At 37.9% G+C, this 27,416-nt stretch overlaps 1 protein-coding gene across 1 annotated transcript in view; it reads left to right on the forward strand.

Annotated features, from left to right (window-relative positions):
* LOC126839919 (zinc finger protein 423) overlaps positions 1–25,184 on the forward strand; it is an 81,917-nt gene extending 56,733 nt beyond the window's left edge. Inside the window, 13 exon segments of the mRNA XM_050575371.1 lie at positions 8,338–8,564; positions 16,267–16,409; positions 17,349–17,565; positions 19,683–19,845; positions 19,940–20,748; positions 20,894–21,055; positions 21,119–21,280; positions 21,379–21,597; positions 21,740–21,916; positions 23,364–23,647; positions 23,649–23,760; positions 23,934–24,290; positions 24,492–25,184. Coding sequence (XP_050431328.1) covers positions 8,338–8,564; positions 16,267–16,409; positions 17,349–17,565; positions 19,683–19,845; positions 19,940–20,748; positions 20,894–21,055; positions 21,119–21,280; positions 21,379–21,597; positions 21,740–21,916; positions 23,364–23,647; positions 23,649–23,760; positions 23,934–24,290; positions 24,492–24,899 — 3,440 coding nt within the window. The 3' untranslated portion in view covers positions 24,900–25,184.
* Positions 25,185–27,416: the final 2,232 nt, after the last annotated feature.

Here is a 27,416-nt window from a genome sequence, read left to right on the forward strand (position 1 = left end):
AGTAATAATAATGTATAATATTATTATAGCTAAGCCGCCGCCGCCGCCGCGAGAATTCCGCGAATTCCCGGACAAAATAATAATAATTTAACAACCGCCGCGCGGTCGTCAAGTCAGGCGTGCGCGACCGGTACGGCAAAAAAAGCTCGGCCGCGGCCGTGAACCTGATTAGGTAAAAACCGCCCCCTCGCGACCCCTCCGCCGGGCCCGTGTACGCAACCGTATACAGCCGCGACGGGTTTGCGGCGTAATTAGAGGGACCGGCGCGGCGCGGCGGGGCGGATGGCCGCGCGCTTTACCCGGATGCCGTTTGCGCGCGCGCGCGTACCCTTGGCGGCCGCGGCCGCACTACGGGCAAACGACAACAACAACAATAATAATAATAGTACACCGGCCTAGACGGCGGGCGGCCGCGGTCGCGCGGAACCGGTCCCGGCGGCGCGGCCCGATAGTGGGGAACGCCCCGCCCGGGCCGCTGGGTGACCGTCCAATCGGCTGGACCCGACGGCCGTGGACGCGCCGCGAACAGCATCCATCCGCCGCGGGGCCGCCGTGACACGATCCGCGCGTCTCACCGAGGGTGCACGTCCACTGCGCGTTGCAGCCACCTTTAACGCCGCCGTCAAACGGTCTCGCTTAATCGCACGGTTTTTGTTGGAAATTTTGACGAAAAAAATATCGATTGTTCACGTAGGCATTTTCTATTCCGTTTTGAGTTTTAAGTATAAAAAAAACAATAATACCGTCGTCGAACCGCGTTTCGGGTAACGCGTCCGAGTGTCTCGAACCCGTCCGGCCGCAAGCGCACAGAGGTATAAATGCTGTTCAAAGGCAACAGTAGTCGTCTTCAACTGCTGATCGAAAAAATACAATCCAACAACAAGGACCATAACGACGAACAAGACATCGAAGGTATAATAATAATCGTTATAGTAATAATGCACTTCTGGAGGGTTGATTGAAACGTTCGTTAAAAGTTTAATCAATCATTTAGTGGTTGCTTAGACATAAATTACTGGCTTGTTGTTGGCCAATTAAATTTATCAACTTTTCTTGCAACCGGCATTAGGTACTGTCTATAATTTAATACCGACAAACAATAAAAAAAATTCAGGGTTAAATTCTGTATGTACTATGTCTATAGCGTTAATTAAATAATGTAAATTACAAAATAAATATCGCGTATTGATTGAAATAAAAAGACGCCGTTTTATTTGTTAATTTTGAAAAAATACATTTGAATACATTTCTAATAGATTAATATATTCGATTTCTATTAATACAGTTCAAAGCATACTCGTCGAATTCGCCAATGCTATTAAAGAACAAGTAGATGTTTAATACATATATATTTTGATAGGATTACAATGTAAATAAGCTGTTGAATATATATAGGTAGCCCCATCGACATAAGTATTACATTAGAAAATATACAATATATAACATGCTTATGAATTTTAAGCGTAAATTTGTTTTGCCCAAATACTTATATGTACATCGATGGCACAACTGTGATAACTTTTGATTAGTCTTTTAAGGAAATAAATGTATTGTGATCCAAAAAAAAAAGGACTTCTTTCCAGTTCCTTGTTCCTTTGTATCGTACAATTAGTTAATTCTTGAATTTATCGTCAAAGCAAAAAGTCATAATTAACTTGGCTCTTTATAACTTCATCTAATTTGACTAACGTGAAAATGTTGAATATATTTTTTGCGTTTGCCCTTTTAATGGTTAGGACAGACTAAGTACATTATCGAATCTAGGTGAAACTTATAAACGCTTTCAGTGTTAGGAAATATTGTTATAGCGATTAATAACCATAAACCTAACCCGTGTATTATTATTTCAAAAATAATAACTCGATACAAAGTAAAAGAAAAGTGTACTACCGAGTGTGCTGTAAAAATATTGTGTTTTTGGCTATTTGCAGAATTCGAGAAGGCTAATATAATTCTCTAGCATGTTTTGCTTTGTCGCATTTATAAAGGCCTATATGATTGGTACCCGTCTGGCGTTTAAGGCTGTTCGGTGTCAGTATTCAGACGGTTGGGTCGTCTGGTATTCAAAGGCTTGACTTGTCATATTTAGTGACAGACGTTAGATAAATGCTGCTAATGGGCAAGACGTTTATGTTAGGTATACGACCGGGTACCGGTTTACCTGAAATAGGTACAAACATGTATTCGCCTTTACGAAATTGGGTGTCTGTTGTTATTTTTATTATTTTTTTTTTCACATACATATTTGAATGTCAACTGAAGTGTAAATAGTTGTGTTGTATTCAAAAGTTAACAGAATGTCCAAACTATCGACCACCCATAGCAGTTTGTATTCAATAAAATGTCTATATATTTTAACCAGCTATCGGTATAAAAAATTGCATGCTCGATCGTTTTTTTAACGTTATCAGAAATGTTTAAAAAATTATAATTAACACAATATAAACAATAACGTAAAACTCGTATCAAGTTACCGGGTGAATTTCAATAGTGTAGTCATTTAGTAATATTTTTTTGTAAAACACGGTGGTATAAGTATATCAATGTATGTTGTAAAGTCGGGATTTTAAGTTATGAGGCTTATAGTGCAATCGTAACGATCCCTACTAAGATATGTTTTCTTATACTTTTTTCCTCCCTCGGTATATTTATTTTTCCATTGCAGATTTATCGCTTACACGCCAACGTCTCAAGAGAGCAGTTTTTTCTGATTTTCCTTAAAAAAACTTCTATCATTTGTGTTATCGTGCTTACGTACATACGTGTTCTCACACTAGGTCGGAATTTTTCATTTACATACCAATATTGAGTTCGACCTGTAACGGTGCAAGTATAAAATGTTTACACTAATCCAAAACCTCAAACGATTACTATACCTTCCACTTACCCGCAAGAAAAAACATATAACATATTATAATTATTTAAAACTGCGGTATGAGATCAATATTATTATTATTTTTTAAATTATAGCTAATTAAGGTTAGTTACGGATGTGATCCAATATTTTGAAATGTTTATTACAGACTGATTTGGCGAGAAAATTAATTTTAAAATATATGTTAACCGCTACAATAGTATTAATAGTGGTAATGTATTACAAAAAAAAAAAATTATATTTTATGTGAAATGTTATAAGTAACATGGTAATTGTTATATCTTTTTATCAAATCATGTTTCGCGACCCAAAATGCAATATTTCTAAGTATTTTTTTTTTCTAAACAATTTTTTAAATTTAATAGTAATATTGACACTAATATCTAAAATTTACATTTTTTTATAATACCTACCTAAATTTTGTAAAAATATTTTAAACTACAAGAAAATAATTGTATAACATATTTTTAATGTATTTCATTATGGATGTAATTTTATTTGAATGCTAATACAACTTTATCGTTTGAGTATTTCTATTTTCTCTTATAATTTGAAAATCCAATAATAAATTTAAAACCGCTATTTGAGTAGTACGTACATTTTATCTATATATAATGCATCATTAGCTTATTTTAAACAATTCTTATTATTTTATCATTTGTGTACAACGAAACTAATTAAGTCGATTAGTTTTTTCAGTACAGACATGTTTTGAAAAATAAAATCATGTTTTTTCATAATACATATATTATAAATGGAAGTAGCTTTTTAAGGGCAAACTGTCACGGTATAATTGTTGTTTATTACTAATTTGTTTATAGCAATTAATAATGTCATTATGTTACATTTTTATGGAACTGTTTACTTGTAATGCATCTTCAAAGAGATCGCCTACACATAAACTGCATTAAAATTAATTTTGCCCAAATACTATGTGTAGAATTATCAAAAAATAAATAAATCATACAATAAAGTATTTCAAGAAATGTTTCTGTAATATACACCGTATTTGAAAATCGAGCAAGGATGCGTTTATATGGACAATTGACTTATATTTTTTCTTCAATAAAACATGTTAGCTTAAAACATGAATTGTCGTGGGCATACCGTTTTAGCCAATCGATGCGGAACTACCTATATACGGATTTATATATTTATATATATATATACCGGTTGACGAATTAAAGATGTCGCTTTAAATAGTTAAAAAACGGTATTGGGTTCGTTTCACAAGAATAGTTCACCTACTTAATGAGTATGATAAACCGCATAAGGTATATCTCTTACCTACATCTGCTTAATTATGCGATCCCGTTATTTATTTATTTTACAGAAATACTTTTCAAGTTTCAATTAGTAATATTGAAATGATCATAATCAATATGCAAGTCTGCCACTATAAAACTTAAATTAAAAAAAATAGGCTTTTGGAGTAGTTTAAAATCTTAATTATTAGGAGTTTGAAATTGTGTAGCCACACTCGATATTGTGTCAACTATCCCATACAATAATAGCATTGGAAAACAGCATTGTTGGAAAATGATAAATGTTGTATAATGCTCTTAAATGATTAATTTGCACCACATTATACTGAAAACTACTACTAACCTTCTGCGTAGCAAAGAGATATTTTACAATATTTAAAATGTATTTTACTGATATTGTTGTAGCATGTTTCAGATTTAGACTATTTTTGGCGGGACATCATATCGCCGCCCCGGTAGAATAATGACAGAACTGCAAAATTTGGTAAAATGGACTAAATTCTTCAATGTGTTTAGCGAACGCTTAATGTAGAAAAACGACGTAACTGTAGTTGTAATAATTTCTCAAGCATTCCCGTTCCATTAAAATTACATCCCATAACATTTTAGTGAAAATAATTTGGATTTTTGGTTCTCTTGTAAAATTTCAATTATTGCAGTTGTGTCATTGTTCTACCGGGGCGGCGATATGTAGTAACAACACCAATGTATCAATAATATATTTTCTAAATATTACTAAATAAAATATTTTAAGTGAAATATTTTCAAAACCTTAAAAAATTATAAAATTAAAAATATTTTTTACCAAACCTAAGTAAACACGTTGATAAAATTATTAATTTTTTTTTTGCTTTATGGGTACACCAATAATTATTTTTGACGTGACGAACTTGTAAGTTGAAAAGATATGCTAATAGCTTAACTGATTTCTAGAACATAACTTTAAAAGTTTTTGTCTCACTATGTGTCGGAAGTTTCAGAAAATATAAAAAACAGCTTGCATAAAACTGTTGATGCAAGTTGTTTTTTAATATTTTGATGTAAAGTCTAAAGAGCGCCATACACAGTGATCTATTTAACACTCAATAATTGTAAATTTGTAGTTTTTCTTTTCATTTAAAAGTAGGTGTATTATTAATTTCATAATATTGTAAAATAACAAAACAATTTTACGTTAAATTAATTATCCGGTACGTTCATTATTGGTTAGACATAATGTTCATTATAATAATTACATTCTAGTGAGCATGTTTTTATGATATTTTTACTGGAAGTTATATAAAAACTCAAACGCGACCAAAGTCGCAGAGTGATACTAAAAATAAAAAAGAGCTGTATGAATATTGTATTTGTATAATTTTAAAGTATAATCTCTGGGGAGTTGTCTTGTATAAAAATATCCGCAATTAATTTTTAATAGGAGTTTCAAAATTACTTTTCAGTGCTTTGCCGATACCGTAATTATAAACGTTAAACCTTTCTATACATTTACAGTTATGAAAAACAAAAACAGTTTCTTTAAAAATAAGTATATCATTTTATGCTTCATCGTAGTCGGTTTACCGTGGTGCGCAGTTAAAATAAGCAGTTTTCTGTGAAAACAAGATGGAATTGCATTCTATTTTACTACTTGTACATAAGGTTCTGCGAACGTCCCAGCTATGTCTTAACAATTTGCACGGAACACACATGTCGACGATTTAATTCAAAGTATAATATAGTTTTTTTTTTTTTTTAATATTTTATATTTGCACGAATATACTGTATATATGTATTTCGGATACTTAATAAACGAGTTAGCGCGTTTTTTATGCACGACGAACTTTTCCGGTGATTTTCATTTTTAACTTTCCAACAGACAATATTCGCTTGATGGTACTACATCATAATATACGTTTGCATCGAGATTTCATCGTGTTATATTATTTGCTCTTTGGGTAAGTGCGCGTTTTTAATATAAGGCCACCGGAAAATAAAATGACGAATTTTGTGATTCGCGTTATTACTTATTACCCAGTAGGTACACACTGCGCTGTTGTGCGTTTTAAAGCAATATTAAAATATGTTTGCAGTTTTTTATACACGAACGATACGGTCAAAACTTTGTGATACCGCTTGGTCGGGTTAGACTCAGACTGGGTTCAATGTAAAAACAGTCTCTCCGCCTGATTTGACCATTGAATAAAAAAATATAATAATAATAACAGTTAGGTATTTCACCTAACCCGGTATTGTCTGTGCAGCAATTTCATTAGGACTCACCCGGCCTAACTCGAATTTTTTTATATTCTTTGGAATACTCCCCCCCCCCACCCCCAGGAAGAAATTACACAGGAACATACACAGTTTAATGCAACGCCACGAAGGATTAGGTCAATCCGTATCGATTCGTCATAAAACGTTGTTTGAAAGTGTACATTTAACGTTGAAAACTATATGTGTATATATATATGTATGTGTTTCTCGGCTCAACGTGGGGCTGTTTAGTGACGATTTTTTTTTTAACGGTCAACGTTCTTCGTGTAGGACTCGATAATAGACTGCCTCGGTGACGTTTAATAAACGATCAAGAGCGGTCGCACGTTTAATACTCGGAACCACGGTCATTAGGTGGAAACGAGTGGATCTGCCGGCGTGGGCTGATGGCGGTATATGCGCACGGCCAGCGTAGACTATTATAACAATACGGTGTATAACCGTGGACCGGACTCGGCGAATAATAATAATAATTGACACCTACTCGCGGCCGGATGTCGCTCACGAATCCGGTCACCGGCACTCTGTGTAATAATAATTATTATCATTATCGTTATTGCTGCTTTAAACGAAGGGATTAAACGCCGCGCCGCCCTTGTGGGGGCCCGCAGCAGTGCCGTACCGGTAGCCGAACGTCGCGGGCCGTCGCGGTTACTACACTAATAATAATAATAAAATTGTTATCAATTACCGCAGTAGGTATTGTAATACATCATTATTTTATGGTAAAAATGTTATTGTAATGATAATTAGGTATGTAGCCGTTTTCGCCTTCCGTGTCTTACACGTGGAGCTCCCGACAATTGGGTGACCCGCTGGACACTGCTGTGGGTACGTTTGATCAGACATGTTCAGGTATTCTTTTTGACCGGGCTGGTTTTTTTTTTTAAATCAAATATTACACCGCGGTCGTGTGAAATTTTATGAAATGTATTGCAAAATTATTTTATGAAAAAACTATTTTGTATATTGTATAATTATATTAGCCAAACGGTTTTTTTTAAATTATACACAACAGGGAAATTACCTTTAAATACATAATATATTCGGCTCCGATGCGAAAGTACTTTCTACGAAAATTGACGGAAGTTTAAACGATTCAACCATTAATTTTTGTCAAAACGCGTCTAGGTACTTTTCTATGTGTTAAACATTTTTAAATTGTAAACGCCCCGTTCTAAAATTTTCTTGCTCTCATAAAACTGTAATGGTATAACCAACTTATTCTTTGTTCATAAGGTACTGTAACCGGAAAAACCGCGGTTTGCTAAAAATAAGGTTTTTTAACTTGAAATAAAATTTAAAAAACTTTTAAACAAATCATTTATAGATACACGATTGAACTTCTAAACTGCATTAACTCGAATTAGGGGTTTTAAAAAAAAAACTTTTACTTCTATTTTATTCCAAAGTCAACGGACACCTCGCACTACTGAAAATGACTTGACTTGTCTTTGTATTTTTTTAAACTTGTCTTTTGTATTAAAGCGTTCAAAATTAACAATGTCAAAACTACATGAAAATGGAACACACAATACATTACAAATTGTATAATACAATATATTTCCTAATATATAATTTGTCACACGTACCAAATTACCTTCAGGTCTAAAGGGATCTAGTTCCACAAATATATTAGGTTAGCTAACCTGACCAACGGCTATTAACCCTGACAAATAGGTTGCCAACCCTACCTGACAGGCTGGTTTGGCAACCCTGACCGACAAGCTAGTAAAACCGGTACGCGACCTGAACGGTCGTTAGACTTAACCTACCCTGACTTACTCATTCGCTGTATTTTGTCATATTCCAGACTCTACGGTTAATAAAAACAGTCTTCTCGGCTTTGTCGGGCTTAGCAATGTTGACCACAGCCGACGTTGGCCGTGTTGTACCTGTATATGTTTTAACTAAGGGTTATTATGTTTTTTTTAATTGCAGAAGCGCTGAGCGGTACCGGCGAGGTGAGCACCGAAGAGGCGGCTTCTTCGTGGAGCTCGGCCGTGTCTGAGGACCACACGTCGCCGGACAGCTGCGCCACATCAAACAGCCGGCCCGGTTCCACGGTTGACCGTTCGTCGTACACCACGGCCGACCCCAACCCGTACGCTTGCCAGTACTGCGAGAAGACGTTTCCGCGGGGCAGCTACCTGAAGAAGCACGAACAGGTGGGTCTGCCGTTTTTTTTTCAACCCTTCCTATATGTATTATTTTTTAAATACAATTTTTTTACCATTTAATAATAATCATACCGAAGACGGCACGCGTCCGCGCGAGACCAGAACGGGGCAGCGATATTGCAGTCAAAATACTTAACAGCCGCAGTCGGTAGCTTACGGTTATACACCCACAACGGACCCGCCTATGATTCATCGCAATAATTGTCGTAGTTGACACGACTAAATCCACGCAGTTGTATCATACGGGTTTTTGTCTATGAAATACTTTTTGATCGGTATTTGTTTTACGATTTACTACAATACAGTTTTACAACAACTTAAACACTGATTGTTTCGGTCAATGCAACTAGGTATACGACTAATAACCTAACAACTAAAACTCAACTATACTAGTGTAAGTATGTCATCCTTAAATTAACCGTAAAATATGGTTAATTATTTAAACCGCGTTATTTTTATTTGTTACGAAGAACTAACCATACCATTAATGTTAAGCCATCATAGTTGAAAACTGGTGAAAAAATCGTTTAAACAAATTAAATTTCTCGGCGCGCAACTAATATTCACTTATAAAGGGTCAGTTGATTTTTTTCAGTCTAACTTAAAAAAAAAACGTTTGGTAATATAAGCTCAAAGCAAACAAATATAATAGAAGACGAACATACTTTTAGTCCGATTCAACACTTAAGCGATACATATGATCAAATAACAGTTTTTTCTCCTCAAAACTAATCAATTTAAAAACCTGCTGTGTATCTTTACATAAATAAAGATTAATAATATATTAGCTCAACGTAATAATATAAATTCCCAGCTGTGACTTTGACAGCTTAATGCGCAACAAATTGCTAAACTTTTAACTATCCCTGACCATTAAATGTTTTATGATAGGATCCACTAAAATATCCAACGATTCAACCGGGCATTACTGGTTTGTTAAAAGAAACTAGATATTGTACACAATCCAATTGTCTAAACACTGTGTAGTACATTTCTTTACAACAAACGATCACTGTGCACATAAACTGAACGCGCAGCTTCATAAATGTCGTTTGTCGGTCAGACATATTTTCTATAAATCACATGATGTTATTATACCTAGTTAATGAAATTTAAACCGTTACGGCAAAAAAATAACTCTTAACTATGTATCAAGTGTTGTTGGCATTTTGCGGTCAACTCGTTTGGCACATAAAATAATCGGTAGTGCTTCCAAGGAGGAGCCGCGTTGTCTGCGGTCGGACAACATTAATTAAAATTGGAAAAAAAAAAAAAAAAACATTAACACAGACCATAGGTACTTTGTACAACGACGTGCCGAGTCGGATTGAATCGCTAAGAAGGTAAACGGGGCGAATACATACATACATATTATTATACAACTCGAGGCCTGAGATCGACCCTGAACGCCGGCCTTGTCCGATAAGGTGCGATAGAACGCGCGAAGATGGTCGTACATCAGATGCCACATTTTTATTATTATTATTATTATCTTTTATAGCTTTTATTACATATTTGTACGTCGTATTAAGAGTATTGCACGATTCGCGTTGTTTGCCCGCTCTGCATGTGACCTAAAACGACCATGTATATCATTACTGTATTAATTGTACTGTGTACAATATTATATCGTCTTGAGCATGTGCGCCTCGTCGAACCAGGCTGTGCAGCATCTGTGGCCCTATGTAGCAGTCACGCTGTATAGTCGGATCACATAAACCCAGTGTGGGAGCAGAATGGGTTTTTTTAACAATTTTTTTTTTGTTTTTATTCGGAGCGCCGTCGAAAGGGTTCACACGTTGTCACATCGTCCGACGGATCCGAGTGTGTAAAAAATAAAATAAAATAACGACACGCGATCCTTTTTTTTTTTTTAATTCCCAAGCAAAACGATCGGTGGGGTGACTCGAGTAGACTATCGCACGGCATTCCTTGAAAATATGAAATTATAAGATTTGCGAAAAAAAAAATCATCGAAATGTACTGACTCAAAATATGTAATTAGTTATACTTGAAAAAAATCATGAAATTTAACCGTACCCTCTCGAAGAGATAATTTCGATACATCGTATGTAAATAATTCGATGATTAATGGTTAACAAATGTAATAGTATTACCGATTGCTTTTTAAAAATGATTAATTTTGTAATTGATTATTTTACTTCATCAATTACACGCACAATACTGCAAAGAACGACAAGGTGTTTTGCACGGTCAGACTGCACATGTTGCGTCCTCACAAACTGATCACCGATCAAAGCCAAGTGTTGCAATTTTCTAATGATTTTTTTTTTACCGTTACACAATGATATACTCGGTACATTTATATAATAATATCGGATCACACGGGGAGACCAGATCGCATCGGGTGGGTTCAGAATTGCCGAGTCGACCAATCTAAATTGTACTGTTAAAAAAAATTAACTACATTTTGTACCGGTTTTACCCTTTTACTCTTATGTTTTCAAAACAGTCAACAAGTCCTAACTATTATACTACTGTTTGAATAGTGTTAAACATGTATGATAGGTATAGTAGGTACTATGTATTATCATACGGAGCGTACGCTTAGTAGAAAAAAATGGGTTCTGCTCGAAAACTGGTTTCCAACGAGAGCGCGCTCGTTGTTTATTCGTCGAGTGTGTTGTGTGTGATGTTGTTTTTTAGTATTATTTATTTATCGCCCCCGGGTCTACTATGTTATATTTTTCATCTATAAACGCATACAACCACACGGGCCGGGCGACAAAAAAAAGCGGTCCGTCGACACGACCGTCGTGTGACATATTGCCGGACCTGATGCGATCACGTTCGAACTCCCCCGGTCTGTCCGTCCGTCACCCTGTACATTGTATATTATGTGTTTCACACGAATTTTGTAGTATTTTTTTTTATCTGTTTTACTGTCGTCGCCGCCGCCGCCGCCGCCGCCACCACAAAACATTTGTATAATATGATAAAAAAAAAAAAAAAAATGTTACAACGCCTGGTGACGAGATGATTTAAGGACACGTGATAACCCGGCCACGATAGCGGCCGTTTCGTGTTAGGTATGTACCGTATATTATAAGAAGATCTATACATAGTACTAGTATGTGTAAGACAAAAAAAAAAAAAGAACACCGCCGACGTGTGAGCACGCAACTCGAAAACCACCACACAGGGATGCTAATCGAACGGACGTCCGAGATAACCAGAAACTCAACAAAGTCACAGTTGAAGCAAGTTAACTTGTCCTAACATAGGTGTACGGACAACCATTATCCAACTTCAGAATAATATTATTATTTTTCAACTCGGCTCGTTGGACCTTGTAAGAGATGCTGCGTCGTGTAACGACAAAATATCATCACGCATAAAGAAACGTTTATTTGTTATTAAAATCGATTAGATTTGATTTATTTTCCATAAGTGGTTCACAAACGTTAGCGTAGCGCGACACACTGCAGGCTTGTGATAACTAAAATAACGTGTGTGGTCGATTAGCTCAAAGTCAAGTTCTAACATCATCACACGGTGATAGAGATAGGGTATAATTTTACAAAAAAATGGTCAATTCCGGGCTCGACAAAAGAAAATGCATTTTTCATTGTTTGCAAGAATGTGAGAATTCACAATGGAATTGATTGAGAAAACTGTTTCTCACAAGTGGCCAACACGAGTTTAGTAAACAACAACAGCTATAGTGTCGTAAACGGCCGAGACGAAGAAGGAAAACATGTATTGCGCCAAAGGGGACGCAACAGGGCGTAGGCGGAATATTATTTCGAAAAACTACCACAACGAAGATCTGAACGGTATCAAAGTAGAAGTGTGCTGGTTCAGACTTTGGAGAAGCAAAAAAATCGTCACAAGAGATGTGACAGAAACTATATCAGCGTTATTGCTTATTGTTCAAGTATTTTACTTATGTACTCGACAGTTTTGTTTTGGAATACAAAAAAAAAAAAAAATAGTAAAAATCTGCCTCTAAAAGAACATTTCTTACTCGTTTACCTTTTCAACCGAATTTTCCACCTGAACAGATTTGTCCGCGTCAATGGTGTTATTTATAAACGAGCAGTGGATGTTGTCATTGTATCGAGTTGAATGTCATTTGAATTGACGTTTTGTACCCAACCGACGATTGAGGGCGATCGCTGACAGAACGTTTTCTCCATAATTTACTAAAAAAAAAAAAAAATATATTAACAGAGAGTTTCAAAAAAATCTCTATTCAGGCCGGCAATTCGCAAAATCACCTTGGATGCGTCCAACGGGCGTTCACGCTCCGGTTTGTTCATAAATAATCAAACCAAAAAAAGAAAAGGTTGTGTGTGGATGTGTACAGGATCGGATTACACCAAGGCTGACGTCATTTCGCGATTTGTCGGTCATCCGATTTCACGGCCTGAGCTGTTTACCGGCACCGCCAACCTGTTGTTTTGCATCGCGAAACACCTTAAGTATAACGAAGCTTGTTGTGCGCTCTGTAACGGCTTCTTCTGCTAATCAAACCTGTAGTTATACATCAAACAAATAATTTGCTCCAGTTTTCCACGCACGTTGCCTCTTAATAATTCTTCCAGACACCATAGTATTATCCTTCCGCTATTCGTGTCTTGATCCGACCTGCCGTTCAATTACAACGACTTTGCTCGAGAGTCTGGAGTCTCTCTAGAGTCTCTCAAGAGTAGGCGCTGAAGTAGTCTCCAGTACCTAGTATCTGGTTCGATATCCATATCACACTGAATGTTTTGAAATTCCGAGCGATTTACCGTGGCGCCGAATTTCAAAGTCGGATCGAGGATGGGCCAACCGAGAGATTGGACCCAAATGTTTTCCGTGCAATCCGACGTACCCGCACAGACCGACCGATATCCCAACAAGATATTCAACAACTATTGCTGGTACGTGCCGCGAGCTTCGCCAGTCGTCGGTTCGCGTGTTATTATTATTATTATTATTTCCGGACTATTTATCTGGTGTTTGGGCTGTTCGATCGGCACCACGTCCGCCACGAACCGCGGACGCGGACGTTGCACGCCAACGACCGTCACGTTTCGGGTTTCCGCGACGCGTCGTATCCTTTCGGTCACACGGTCCGGACCGGCGGCCGATGTGGATCTGCCGTTGCGTTTACGCGCTGTCGTTAACAACCGTCGGGACGCGCACTACGACGCCATAAAAAAGACGGGCCTGCATAACGCAAACCGGGTATCGTACGCGCGAGCGGTCACCGCCAAAGACACCTTCGGCTCTGATTGTAGATATCCATCTGCCGACAGGTGGGACACTGCGGCGGCGGTGGGACCATAAACGGTGCGGCACCGCGCCTCGCCGCCACCTTCCCGGCCGTCGACTCGGTTCGCCGGCCGGGCGCGTGCCCAGAATCCGCGGTGGCCGCCGGGGCGAGCATAACACTGTACGGTCGCACCTGTCGCCGGCACAGCAACAGGTGCTCGCCGCACGACCGAAACGCGACCCGATCGGTAAATCGATCGACGACAATCACGAAAAAAATAATAAAAAAAACCCAATCAAACCGAAAACCAAACGAAACGCGCGCGACACGGCAATAACGTCATTATCGTCGTCGCGGACGTTGTTGTCGCGAAGAGCCAGCGCCACCGCAGTGACCGTAGATAGTAAATGAAAAAAATAGATGATACGCGCGACGCGCCTGTCCGCGCACAACCAACAGGAACAAACGCTCTGGCCGAGGCACACCGGTCTTTGTTTTTTATTTTTGAGGGCGAGAACGGTTTTTTTTTTTTTTAGCCAAAACAGTTTCTACCTCTTTCTTTTTCCGCCAACAAAATAAGGGTCGATTCCCTTTTCGGTTTCCTACTAAAAAAAAGTAACAATTCAAAAATTAGTCTACACATTGATTAGGGGTGATTTTTTTTTTTTGCCATCAGAATATACGGAAACATAAACGACAATAAATATGTTCAGCGCCGATGAAAAACTGAGAACGTATAAGTAGTGTAACGAAGCTAGGTTTCTGTTGTTTTGTTTATTATTAATTTCAACACAAATTTTTAGTCGGAGGCTCATTTTCAACAAATGGACTTATTTGTACACTTAACACTGTAATAGTGTATTTAAACAATATCATGGCCATTAAACAAATAGATTACTAGCCAGACATCGACAAATATGTATGTATATTATTATAGGTACAAATAATATACATATATAAATATTATAACATAATATATAACGGCTAATAAAATGTTTCAAATGTATATAAGGATCGGAATATTTAAAAATATATATTTTGTTGAAAGTAAATTTTTTTTATTTTTATTATATTTTTTATTGAATAAAAGTAAACAGTTATTATTTTTTTTATAAAATTACGAATTTTACCATTTAATAATTAAGTATTTGATACAAATCTCCGACATGATTTATTTATTTTGTTTGAAAGTAATTTCTGTACGTTTTATTCAAATTCGCGATTGTGACGTTCTCTTTATCTACTAATTAGAATTAATATTTTTTTCTTTTTACGGGATGGGAAGTTGCCCTTATCTTGTTGGCAGACAAGGAAATGGCACGGTATTGGCGAAAAACGGACATGCCCCTTTGGGGGAGCCTTTTTAACAATTTAAATTAAATATTTACAAAACAAATAGGTTCTCTTTTTGTTCTCTTATCTCATATCTTTAATTTACCTAACAAGTACGATAACAAATTATAATAACACCTAAGTGTACAAAAATGCACTAAACAGCACAATAAGTCTTCCGACCGGATATTCACCCATCAGAAATTGTCGACCGATAGCGGAAAGGTACCAATCGAATTCACTGGACGACCTAAGACCACAATTTGTTTTCTATTCCTAACAGTTGTACATATAATCAATGAGAGTGACATTTTCTACCTGGGAAGGGATTACCTGGGAAATGATTATCAATGTCCTTAGGGTTAATTACCGGGAACTACTCTATTGGTTCTCAGGTAGAAAGAAGCTCCAGACAAAGTAAAACAAAAGAGCACCCCGTCGGGAAGTTCCTATTGAATGATAAGTGCAAACTCTAACGTTATCAATGGTTATACAACAAGCCTTGTTAATTGAAACCAATAACAGTGTAGGATAACTAAAAAGGATTTTCATACCATAGTTCATTAGTATAATATTATATTGGCTATATCAAATGTTTATTACATAATAATATAATATGTTGATACAAGTATTATTTTCTAGTATTCGTTCATACAATAGCCATCATTTTTTTTTTTTATATTATCTAAGCCATCAAATAAGTGAGATGTCAAAATACAGTGTTATGTATCTACATATTATTCTTAGGACGCCTATATACCTACTCGCACGTTGATTTAAAATTATTCATGTTTAGACATTATTATTAAACATTCTAATCAATGTACCTTCCCGCCCCAAATCTACTCTGCTGATTTCTGACTGTACTTACTACTTTTTTATCGTTAATGGTACAGTGAGCACATCGGGTACAAAATATCATATAGCATTGTGTACACTATTATTGTATTTACAGTGCGGTGGACGCGGGCCGTTGTTCGTTTAAAAATGATCAGAGTTTTGATTAGGACCGAATAGCGTACCGTGTGCTTTCGAAAAGCTATTCGTGAAAAACACTATGATCCGAAATTCTTCGAAATAGGATAACTGGAAATCTTACCCTATGTTATTCGATTGGTTTTTTTTTTTTTTCAGACTCATGGAGAATCCATGCCGTTCAAGTGTCAATTCTGCCGGAGGCTGTTCAAACACAAACGCAGCAGAGACCGGCACGTAAAATTACACACGGGCGACAAGAAGTACAAGTGCACTCAGTGCGACCATGCTTTTTCAAGGAGGTGAGCAGTATATTATATATATATATATGATGATGTTGTTATTATTATTATTATTATTGGTCTTTTGACCGTCATTAATGATATCGGTGTGGATTTCTCCGCACATCTTTACGCGTTCGTAGTGCGTCCATTGAATTCGTGGTCACGTACCGTACGCTCTACACGTAGAGGTACCTCTCTGCCCGTGGTGTACCCATCCCGGTCGTACCTGTATATTGTAAAGAAGATATTTCTGGTACCCGGTTGACACTTGTTACGCCGAATTCAATAGTCGTTATTTTATTTTTTTTTTTCCCCCTTAACGTAATTACTGTTTGGCCACGCGTCCAATTATCCACGGGGAGAAGATACACACACACACACACACACACAGTCGGACCGTGTGTCTTTCTATACGGTCGTGAACTTGTCGACAGATGGACAAGATGCACAAAACATCATCACGCGGGCACACGCACGCCCACCCAAAATGTCACGCAGACGTGCTCCCGAATACAATGCCGAAGAATATTATTTTCATCGCATAATCATCATCCATCCGCGGTCGCGCGTCTCCCGCGGTATGCGCTAACAAACTATTGTGTATATTATGTGTGTGTTGGTCGCTGCCGCCGACCCGCGGACGAAGTTTGGCCGGCCGGCAAGTACGTTGAACCATCGAAATATATATATATATATATATGTATAATAACAAAAAAATACATATATATTAACGTACATGCCGGCTATTCGACGGCCGAACCGAAGACGCGGTAAGCGTGTCCTCGCGTGTAGCGAGCACGCGACAAAAAAAGGGTAGTGAAAGAAGTCGTTTAAATATTAGATTTTGTGTGTGTCGTGTGTGTACGCATAATAGTAAACGTAATAACAATAATTGTGCACGTTATTTATATGTTGTAATATAACAATAATCAAAAACGTCGGTCGGACGGTTCGCAGCGATCACCTGAAGATCCACATGAAAACGCACGACAACCAAAAGCCGTTCCAGTGCACGGTCTGCAACCGGGGATACAGCACGGCGGCCGCCTTGACGTCGCACATGCAGAACCATCACAAGCGAGCGGCGGAAAGAGACAATTCACCGCAAATAGCCGGCCCGTCGTACAAGTGTCTGCAGTGCACGCAGATATTCCGGAAGCCCGACGAACTTCAGGTGGGTTTCGGAGAGGGAAAACAAATCCCCGAGAGCGGCTAACGGGCGGCGGAGTGGTTAGTTTGGGTCAAAGTACGGTATGACCGGTCACTCGATGGCGCTCGGTGAAAACACTGTCTAGGTAAAAAAATTTGCAAAAAATGGGTTTATGTCGTACTCGGATTCGGTAAAGACGTTCGGGGATTTTGGTAAAACGGTCGAAATCGTAAATACTTTTGTTCGTTTTGAATTTTAGACAGTTTTTCCCGGGCACCGTCGAGTTAATCGTCAGAAAAATCGATCGCTCACAAAATAATTAAACGCCAGGTTAATAGTTAATCGCCAGGTCTATTAACCACTAGAAGAATAAGCTAATCGCCGGGTCCAATGACCGCTAAAAATATTTCTAAACACTAGGTGCTAAGTCCTAGGACAATTATCGCCAGGTCAATAATGTTGATCCTAGGGAAATTATTCAATATATTAATTTATTTATCTGAGATTAAACTCTATTAAAAAGCTAAACCAAATACTAAACTAGGCCGACTCTTAAAACGCGCGGTCCATTGAGGTGTAATCGTTCATTCAAGTCCTTTTGTCTAGAAAACATAATTTATCAACAGTTTTCCGAGGGGATGCTTTCCATAGCCACTCTATGTACAATAATATTTATAGATCTTCAACACACATTCGGCTAGCAGGGCGATATCATATGCAAATATATTCGCTAATGATTTCTCCTCCTATCGTGGCTCCTACACTTATCCTATTCAAAACAAAACGTCTGCATTTTTTGGAATAGGGCCTATGCAATATTAGTACCGGTCGTGCAGCGAACAATACAATCAGTCCTAACAATAATACAAACAAAGGGATACGACGTGGCTTTTTCTTTTGGCTTTATGTTGTCGTGCGATATCTTATTTTACAAGCCGAATATTACATTAACGAGGTATGTACACGATCCCGTTAATTAAGGCAGGAGCGGTTTCAATGACAAGACACCACACCCCGCAATATCGTTTTTTTCATTTTCAAAATTAAATAAGGGTGTAACGAATGCGGTGGTTTTTCACCAAAAGACCAAGAACAAAAAAAAATGATTGTAATATTATATCATGCAACTTGACCTTTTAACGCCTCGTCTAATTTTTAGACTCATGTATTTAATAATGTACTATTTCAAATGCAATACGCTTATTGCGAAAATAAGGACATTTGTTTTAATCTAAAATTGTTTTTGTCAAAAAAATATGATATATTGTTGATTAAAACGCTTTACTTCTACTCATCTGCCAATGTTCCAGTATGAAATATAAAAACAAACAGAATAACGTCTCTAAGCTGTTTTATATTACTTTTAGCGATACCTTTCGAGCACATCCGATCTTAGTTCCGGTTCAATTAGTTAATACGACGAGACGAAAGAGTTCCATTTTAAAAAAAAAAACATATCTTCCACACTTAGGAGTAACTCTTTAAAGCATATACACTACCATCATAATATTTGTACACTTATTGACTAACAAAAGAATATGTTATTTAGTGTTATGATATTTAGTTTTTAATGAAATTCAACGTATAAATTGTATTTTACCGGGCGTTTTGTTTGGTGACTTTGCAGTATTTTTCTTTTCTAGCGACTTTAAATAATAATCGTATTTGTAAAATATCATTCAATTACAATACATAATATTATTATGTTTCTATAGATCCACATAGCGTAGCGGACAGCAGGCTACACTAATACGGACTGATCTCTAAACGCGCCACTAGATAGCAGTAAGCGTAGGGCGCTGTGGTTAAAAAGCCATGTCCATTTAAAAGTACAAAAAAAAAAAATAAAAAAACCACTTGTTGTACTATTAACAGCAACATAAGATCGTTTGCGCCGTGTTAAGTAGTCGCGTAAAATGAAAACCAATCGAATCTGTTAGTTTTGGCGGTACCGAAGGAACGATAGAAAATCGTTAAATTTATGCCACTCAAAACAGTTAAATTAAAAGTTCGGCTCGACCGTTTGGAAATTACCGTACATAGACGGTCTGTAGTAATAATAATTTCCGTCGCCTCCTCATTCGACAGTGCAATCATTTTAATTGTGCGATGTCATTGACAGCTGTATTTTGACGTTTCAGAACCACACCGCAAACCATCACTTGGGCGAACAGCTGTCGTCGAATTCCCGAAGTTCAAAACGGTCAACGCCGCCGAAAACGCCCAATCAATATATATGCATGTACTGCACCAAAGAATTGCCGAGCATGGACGCACTACAACAACACTTCCAGAGCAAACACTGTAAGTATAATACCGCGTCGTCAACGGTGCTTTTGGGGTGTACACCGACAATTATTGGTTTGGTTTGGTTTTTTTTTTTTAAAATAATTTCTAGCCGCCATCATAAACGGCAAGCACCAAGAAGACCCGGCGGCGATTCCGTCGGCGTTCCCGTGGTTCAATTTTCCGGATTCGCCTCCGCTGACCCTGCCGCCGTACTCTTGCCGGCTGTGCATGAGCCAATTCCCGTCGGTGCTCTCCCTGCAAAAACACTTTACCGCCGCCCACTATCTCAACTCCGTCCTAAACAACAACAACAACAACAACAACAACAGCCACAACAACAACAACAACAACAACGGCCACGGCAAAGACACGCCGGCGGCGGCCATGTTCAACTGGCCGCCGACGACGACCGACGGGTGCCGCGGGTTCCCGCCCGAAGACAACGGCCAGACCGGTCCGACCGATTTGTCGATTTCCAAAAAACCCTCGGGAAAACACAAAACACATTCGGCGGACGGCCGAAGTCACGCCGGCAAGAAATCCAGGAGTTCGCCCGGCCACGAACAGGCGTCGGGCCCGGCCGCGCGCGCTCCCTGCCCGTCCAAGCTGGAACGCGCCGGGAACGCGTACGCCGACGGCAGCAAACGGCACTCGGGCCGACCCACCGCGGCCGGCGCGGGCTCCAAGCTGCAGTTGCCTTGTCCGCACTGTCACCTGGCGTTCGGCCATTTCGAGGACTATCAGCAGCACGTGATCGGCCACTTCCTGATGGCGGCCGCCGAGTACTCGTGCCAGGAGTGCTCCAGCTCGTTTGCCACGTCCGAGAACATCCAGAAACATCTGATGGAGACGCACGCGCAAAATTTCTACAGGTGTATGCTCTGCAAAGAAGTGTTCCCGACCAAATCGGCCTTAAAGGTAAGATACACCGCCCGGTCCACCACGTCCGTACTAGGTGCCGCCGAGACCTCGACAACGTTTGCGGGGTGGTTGATGGGTGGTCTTGGCTGTAAAAAAAAAATGTTCGGTTTTTACGATTAATCGGTTTGTTCTACTGCGCCAGGTACACTTTAGCATGAACCACGGCAGTGAGCATAGGATGTACCGCTGCAACAACTGCACGGGTGCCAATAGACCTTTGTTCCAGACCGAAATCGAATTCATCGATCACTTGAGAAACACACACTACTCCGCCAGATCTCCACCGTCGATCCAAAACAACATGGTCGGTTCGGTTGTAGTCCATCCATGTGTTGTAATATAAATTGATAATATGTTTTCCGCGCAGATGTTGAGATGTCTAGTGTGTCACGCTACGTTCAACACACAGTCGGACATGGAACAACATCTAGCTAGTCATTCCAAACAGTTTCAATGTCAGTTTTGTTCGGAATCGTTTCACATCGAGTTCCTATTGGACAGACACATACAAACTCATCATAGCTCCACCGTAAGTACTTTTTACTTACATTTACGGCCACCATGTACACGGACCCGTGCGTGACAATACTGTCTATACTGTGAGAAAAACACTTTTTCGGTTTGTAGATACTGAGTCATCTCAATCGAAACCGCAGAGACTCGCCAAATTCGGCGTGCACTTCACCGACATACTTGTCCAGGTCGACGGACGGCAACAAAACGGCGATAGAGAACGGTCCGAACACTTGTGATATTTGCGAGAAAAGTGATTTTCGTAACGAGTTGGACTTGATAGCTCACAAACGAACCGTTCATCAAGTCAAACCTACAAATTTATCGACAAAAGTAAGTTTTTTCGAGAAAATCCAACGACTCGTCGATGTTACTTTAAAATGGTTACAATTTCCTAACCAAAACTATGTGCTGTACGGTAGATATTCTAGTGACGAAAAAAGGTTTTTCTATTCGCGTTATTTATGTTTTTCAGATGAGCTTACATTGCGCGTATTGTAACGAGAATTGTAAATCCAGAACGGAACTGGAGAATCACATGAAGACCCATTCGCAACAGGGTTCGACCGCAGGGAAACACAAATGCAACATATGTGACGAAATCTACCAATCGGCTATCAGCCTGGCCGAGCACAAACTCGTCCATTGCAAGGTACGCTTTACCAACAATATACTACAGTGCAATATCGTTTCCAGTTCTTCTGCCGGCATTATTCTCCACTGTCAAACCGTTCAAAAGTCTCGTTCGGTTCTTCGGGGTGTACCACGAGAACTTTTACATTATTCCAATGTAATCGTTTTTCCCTCTCGTCATACTGCGACCTGCCCGTCGCACAGTGGTCCAGAAAACATATTTAGCTCGTCAAAGTTAAGAAAATAAAAGTTGTTTAATTTTAGAATTCCGACGACTATTTGGCTGTCTGTAAAATACGGATTACAAACATAACCTTTTGTCATTTTTTTTTCATTTTTAAAATCAGTTATCAATAATATGGATATGGAAATCGAAGGTAATTTATTGAAATTTTAAAATTTATGCTCTGGCCTTTATTTATTTGCAATGCAATTGTATAACTATGTAACAATCATAGATCTCCCGACTTAAAAAAGCTATAAATAAAAATGGCCCGATTTGGCCTTTAAGTCCGCTATTGTAGGTTATAGTACAAGCTCTCAGCTTTTTAACCATGTATAATTTATCTGCCTTTAGCCGCCTTTGATGTGCTGGCAATTTAATTGCCGTAGAAAACTGATTTGTTAGGCGCGTGGTACGAATGGTCTACCGGATGATTGTTAACTACCCGTTCAATAATTTAAACGATTTTCGACTATTTTTAATTATTTTAACTAATTTTTACAAATCTAAATTAATATTTCAGAGAATGTTTGTGAGGAAACGTTAACCTATAAAACCATTTTTAATGAATTAAGAAATAACGGATTTTTATTTCCTCAAAATGTTGAGCCAAGAAAACATCTGACAAATTTTATTCTTAACCAATATGGTAATGAAAGTTGAGACGCTGACTATATCTGAAAAATTGAAAACCAAGTTTATAACTTTGCACGTAGCTTGACCAAAACGAATTATTTTTTATATTTCACGTGTTAATAGTTGCTGGCAATTTGATTAACGTAGCTAGGTACTATGAAAAATTCAAATTTTAGATACTTGTAAGAGGTTAATTTTACCAAAATGATGCGACATAAGAAATTATACAAAACTACAACCCCCTAACCACCTTTCAATCCTTCCTAACTCTGAATTTTAGGGGTTAATTAAAAAAAACTGATACCCAAAAACATGTGAATCAATATGCTAAATTTTTTTTTTTTTATAAAATTGAAAAAAACACCCCCTCTAACCTCATAACGGGGGGGGGGGGTAAATTTTTAAAAAAGTTTTAAATTTACGTCTGGTGATGTTAAAAACATATAATTTGACCTATCACGCGGTATGCAAACCCAAAATATCAACGGTATTTTTAATTCGACGAGCTAAACATTTATTTTGGACCACTGTGCCGTCGTGCTGTCTGACGGAATGCGCGGCAAATTCTTACCAAACTATATAGATAATCTTTTTTCAACGTGCTCAGGTGGCGACGAGCACGGTGTGCAGTCACTGCAAGATGGTCATCGACAGCGAAGATCAGTTCTACCAGCACCTGCAGAAACATTGCAACCCGGTCAACGGCGGCAGCCACCTGACGTTCCCGACGTCCTGTATCATCTGCAGGCAAACGCTGGTGTCGGACATCGAAGTCAAAGTGCACGTTCACTACCACCTGGCCAGACTCAAGGAACCGCCGGCCGTGTGCGGCGCGTGCAACCGGTACAAGTCGTCGCCGTCGTCGCCGTGCGCCAACTGCAACCCGAACAGATAACTCTCCGGAACGGTGCGCCGACTGCGGGGCGTCGTTCGAAACGTTCGGCTCGCTGCAACATCACCTGTCCGCCGTCCACAGAAAGCCATTCCATTGTTTCAAGTGCAAGGTGAGCTATGGGACGACCTTTGGTTTCGGCCGAAAGTGGTAGGTCAATTCTCGATCGAACGCGCCTACACACCGATTCATCGACTCCGTCCGGATCTCGTCCCGACCCTTCCTGTTGAGTTCGATAAGAGTGTTTTAAACATGTTTTTTTTTTTTTTTTCTTCGGCTTTCCAGATCGGATTCGAGTCGCAACAAGAAGCCACGCTCCATCTGGGCACACATCTAGCCACGTTGAACGGGTCCGTGGACGGTATCGAATGCGGTCTCTGCCCGTGCGTGTTGCCCACGCCCAACAGTCTGCAGACCCACTTGATCGAGCACACGTTCGCCGGTTGCAAAGCGTTCACTTGCTATCTCTGCTCGGCCATATTCACCGTGCCCACGGGTCTGCAGGCGCACATGTCGGTCGACCATTGCACGGAGACGCCGCCGTACGATTGTCCCAGGCCTAACTGTCAGACCAGGTTTTTCTTCACTGCCGAGCTTGACCGTCACACATTGGAACACCAAGGACAAGACGTGCTGGCCAACGTAAGTCAATCAGCCTAGTGGTGTTTTTATAGGGTAGGGCGAAACTGGCGAGACAGTTTACCGTTGAACGTGATTCGCGAGGTCCTGTACCGGTACTGTACCTTGTCGAACTACTGTTCGAAAGTAAAGTGTTAGAACAGGGTAACCTCACTCGACCTAACCCGATCCAACCTGACCTTGGCTGTTCTAAATATTTTCCAGATGAATTTCTACAAATACCAAAACAAACTGATGTCTATATGCGAGAAGATGTCGTTCAAGTGCACGGAGTGCTGTCAGAGTTTCTTGACTCAGGTGGACTTACAGTGTCACGTGTACGAACACCACCGGAGGGAAGCGGCCGCGCCACGGGTGAACACACCCGCGTCCGACGCTATCAAACGGGAAGAAGGCGGAGCCGGCCCTCAGGAGAACGGCGAACAGACCCTGGGAAAACCGATTAAATTGGAAAAACCCGAAGAAGTCAGCGTGAAAACCGAACAGGTCAAGTACGGTGGCGGCGACGACGACGACGACGACGACAAAGAGGAAGAAGACGAGGAAGACGAGGAAGTGATTGACGTAGGGGTGAACAACCGAGAAGACAACGACGTCGACGAAAAAGCGTAAGCGATACCGAGAAACTGATTATGTGAATATTATTAAAACGATAGGAAATGTACATTTGATTGTAAAATCACGAGTTATTAATATATTATTATATTATTGCATCATTATGAAATATATAACACGCTTAATTGGCATAGCATGATTTATAGAACATTATAGATAATGTATGCGAAGTGGATTTTTTTTTTTTTAAATTTATATTATAATAATAATAATAGTATACAAATAAATAACATAATTAATTATTATTATTGTTAACAATATAGCATCGAACGAGTTTGACGTTTATATATTATTATTAAATGTATTTGTATAATATCATAAAATAATAATAATATTAATTATTATTATTATTATTATTACATTACTTATTATTTAGTACATTTTATAGCGTTTATTATATGTTTATGTTAAATTATTTATAGCTATTTGGTTATTATTTATGTTGTTTACTTTTACTGTAAATAGTTATTATTAATGGATATAATAATAATATTATGTGAATATAATATCAACGATCGTGTACTATTTAGGGGTTATGGCTATTTCTCATATGGTTAATATTTTGTTTTATTTTATTTTAACTTTTTATGTGATACTATTTTATCAAAAAGATTTTTTATTAAACAACCACTTTGTTTTATTTATTTTTTGGTTTTTAACAATGATTATACTAAATAAATATATTATACATTACGTTAATAGTATAAAGAACTTTTATACTAGACCTTTTAAAAACTGGAATGAGTCTAATAGAGGCTCGGAGAATTCTTTTAGAAAATTTCATCGTTTTTGCAGTTTAACCATTTGTTTTTTAATCTATAAAACAACGCAAAATTGAATACATTTCAATGAATTACAGTTTTTTTGAATTTTGTATTTATTTTTTTTCTTACAGAATTGCTTTTAAACAAAAATTGTTTGTACAATATTCGTAAATCGTAATTAAACGGTATGTTTTTAAGATTTCACAATAGTATAGCATTAACCGTTTTTTGACTGGCACAAAAGAATATTTACAGAACGTTATTTTAATTTTAACAATAATTGTTGTCAATAAATGATATTTTTTAGCAATTTTTCAGTGCACAGGGAAAATGTAATTTTATTATCAAAAATAAAATTACTCATAAAAAACCCGGTACACTAGCCACTAAAAGCCCTGAGGTAAGATCATAGTGTGGACAGAACAATGTGGGGACTGGGGGAGATCACAGGTCTACAGGAATTATTACAACTGAAAGTGAAAAAAATAACTTTCAAATAAAAACTTCGATGCGCGAAACTGTGGACACTGCAACACGCTTTAATACTTTCTCAGTGTGCTGGTTTGGACTGTCTAAGTATATGAAATGGGAAATCAGAAATGAAGATGGTGTAGATATTTTTTATGGACTTTGCCGGCAATTGAATACAACCGAGGGCTTCTTAAACGTCTAAAGATGTAGTAAATAAGTAGAAAAATAACGTGCACGTGTATTGTTCAAATAAAAAAAAAAAAAAAAATGTTTTTTACTTAAAGCAAAAAATATTAAGATTACTCATGTACGAATTTATCGGTTTGACGAAAACAACAGATATTGTACTGCTTGCACATTTTATAAAAGCCATATCACGTTATCTGATTTGAATATACAAGTACAATGCTTCACTAAGTTGTTTTCCCAATTTATACCAACTAACTTCTAAATAACAAGACTTTTTTTTTTTGAACTATATAATATACTGAATAACAAAAACACGTATAATTTTAATTCTAGCTACACGTGTAGTTGAATGATTTGTTTTATAATTTTACTTTGTACAACATATTGGACATTTATGAAGCATTATAAAAACAAACCTATACCTACCCTAAATTATTGTACTTACTTAATAACTAGAAGAATTTTGAGCACCTATTTGTGTGTCCCAGTATAAACTATAAGTACATTAGGCTCCAACAATCAGGCGCGGATACAAGGGGGGGGGCATGGGAGCAATGGCCCCCCAAATCTCTCTCTAAAAAAAAAAAGAGGCTGGTGAAAATTATTATAGGTATACATTTATAGTAATAATACTATATTTAACTTTATCTACTATAATAATATCAAAACTTGCATAAGAAAAACATTAAATTATTCTTATTACATATTTCTATATTTAATATAATATTTTGTAAAAATGATATTGGTTTTCGGTCAATTCTATTTGAGATTTGTTTTTGTTTATTTATTACAATAAAAATTGTAATTGTTTATTGAAGTTTACTTTTTGGAACTAAAATATAATGAAAAATAACGATCATTTAGGACGCCAATAAATAGTCTGCACGTAATATTTTCAATTTTGGTCAACTTAAATAAATAACCTACACTTCGTCTCAATCATAATTATCCTGATTTAAAAAAATTTAACCCTTCACTGCATGATTTTTTTTTTTAACCATATGCTATAAATGTACTTAATACTACTTAAAAAAAATTAAAATACATTTTTTTTTTAGTTTTGGTTTCATGGAAAACGCTAATTAAAGAA

Source organism: Adelges cooleyi, unplaced genomic scaffold (assembly GCF_023614345.1).
Source record: "Adelges cooleyi isolate 19-005CV unplaced genomic scaffold, UGA_ACOO_1.1 ACOO_flye_CR_arks_rails_tigmint_CR_PRNA_31, whole genome shotgun sequence".
Taxonomy (NCBI): Eukaryota; Metazoa; Arthropoda; class Insecta; order Hemiptera; family Adelgidae; genus Adelges; species Adelges cooleyi.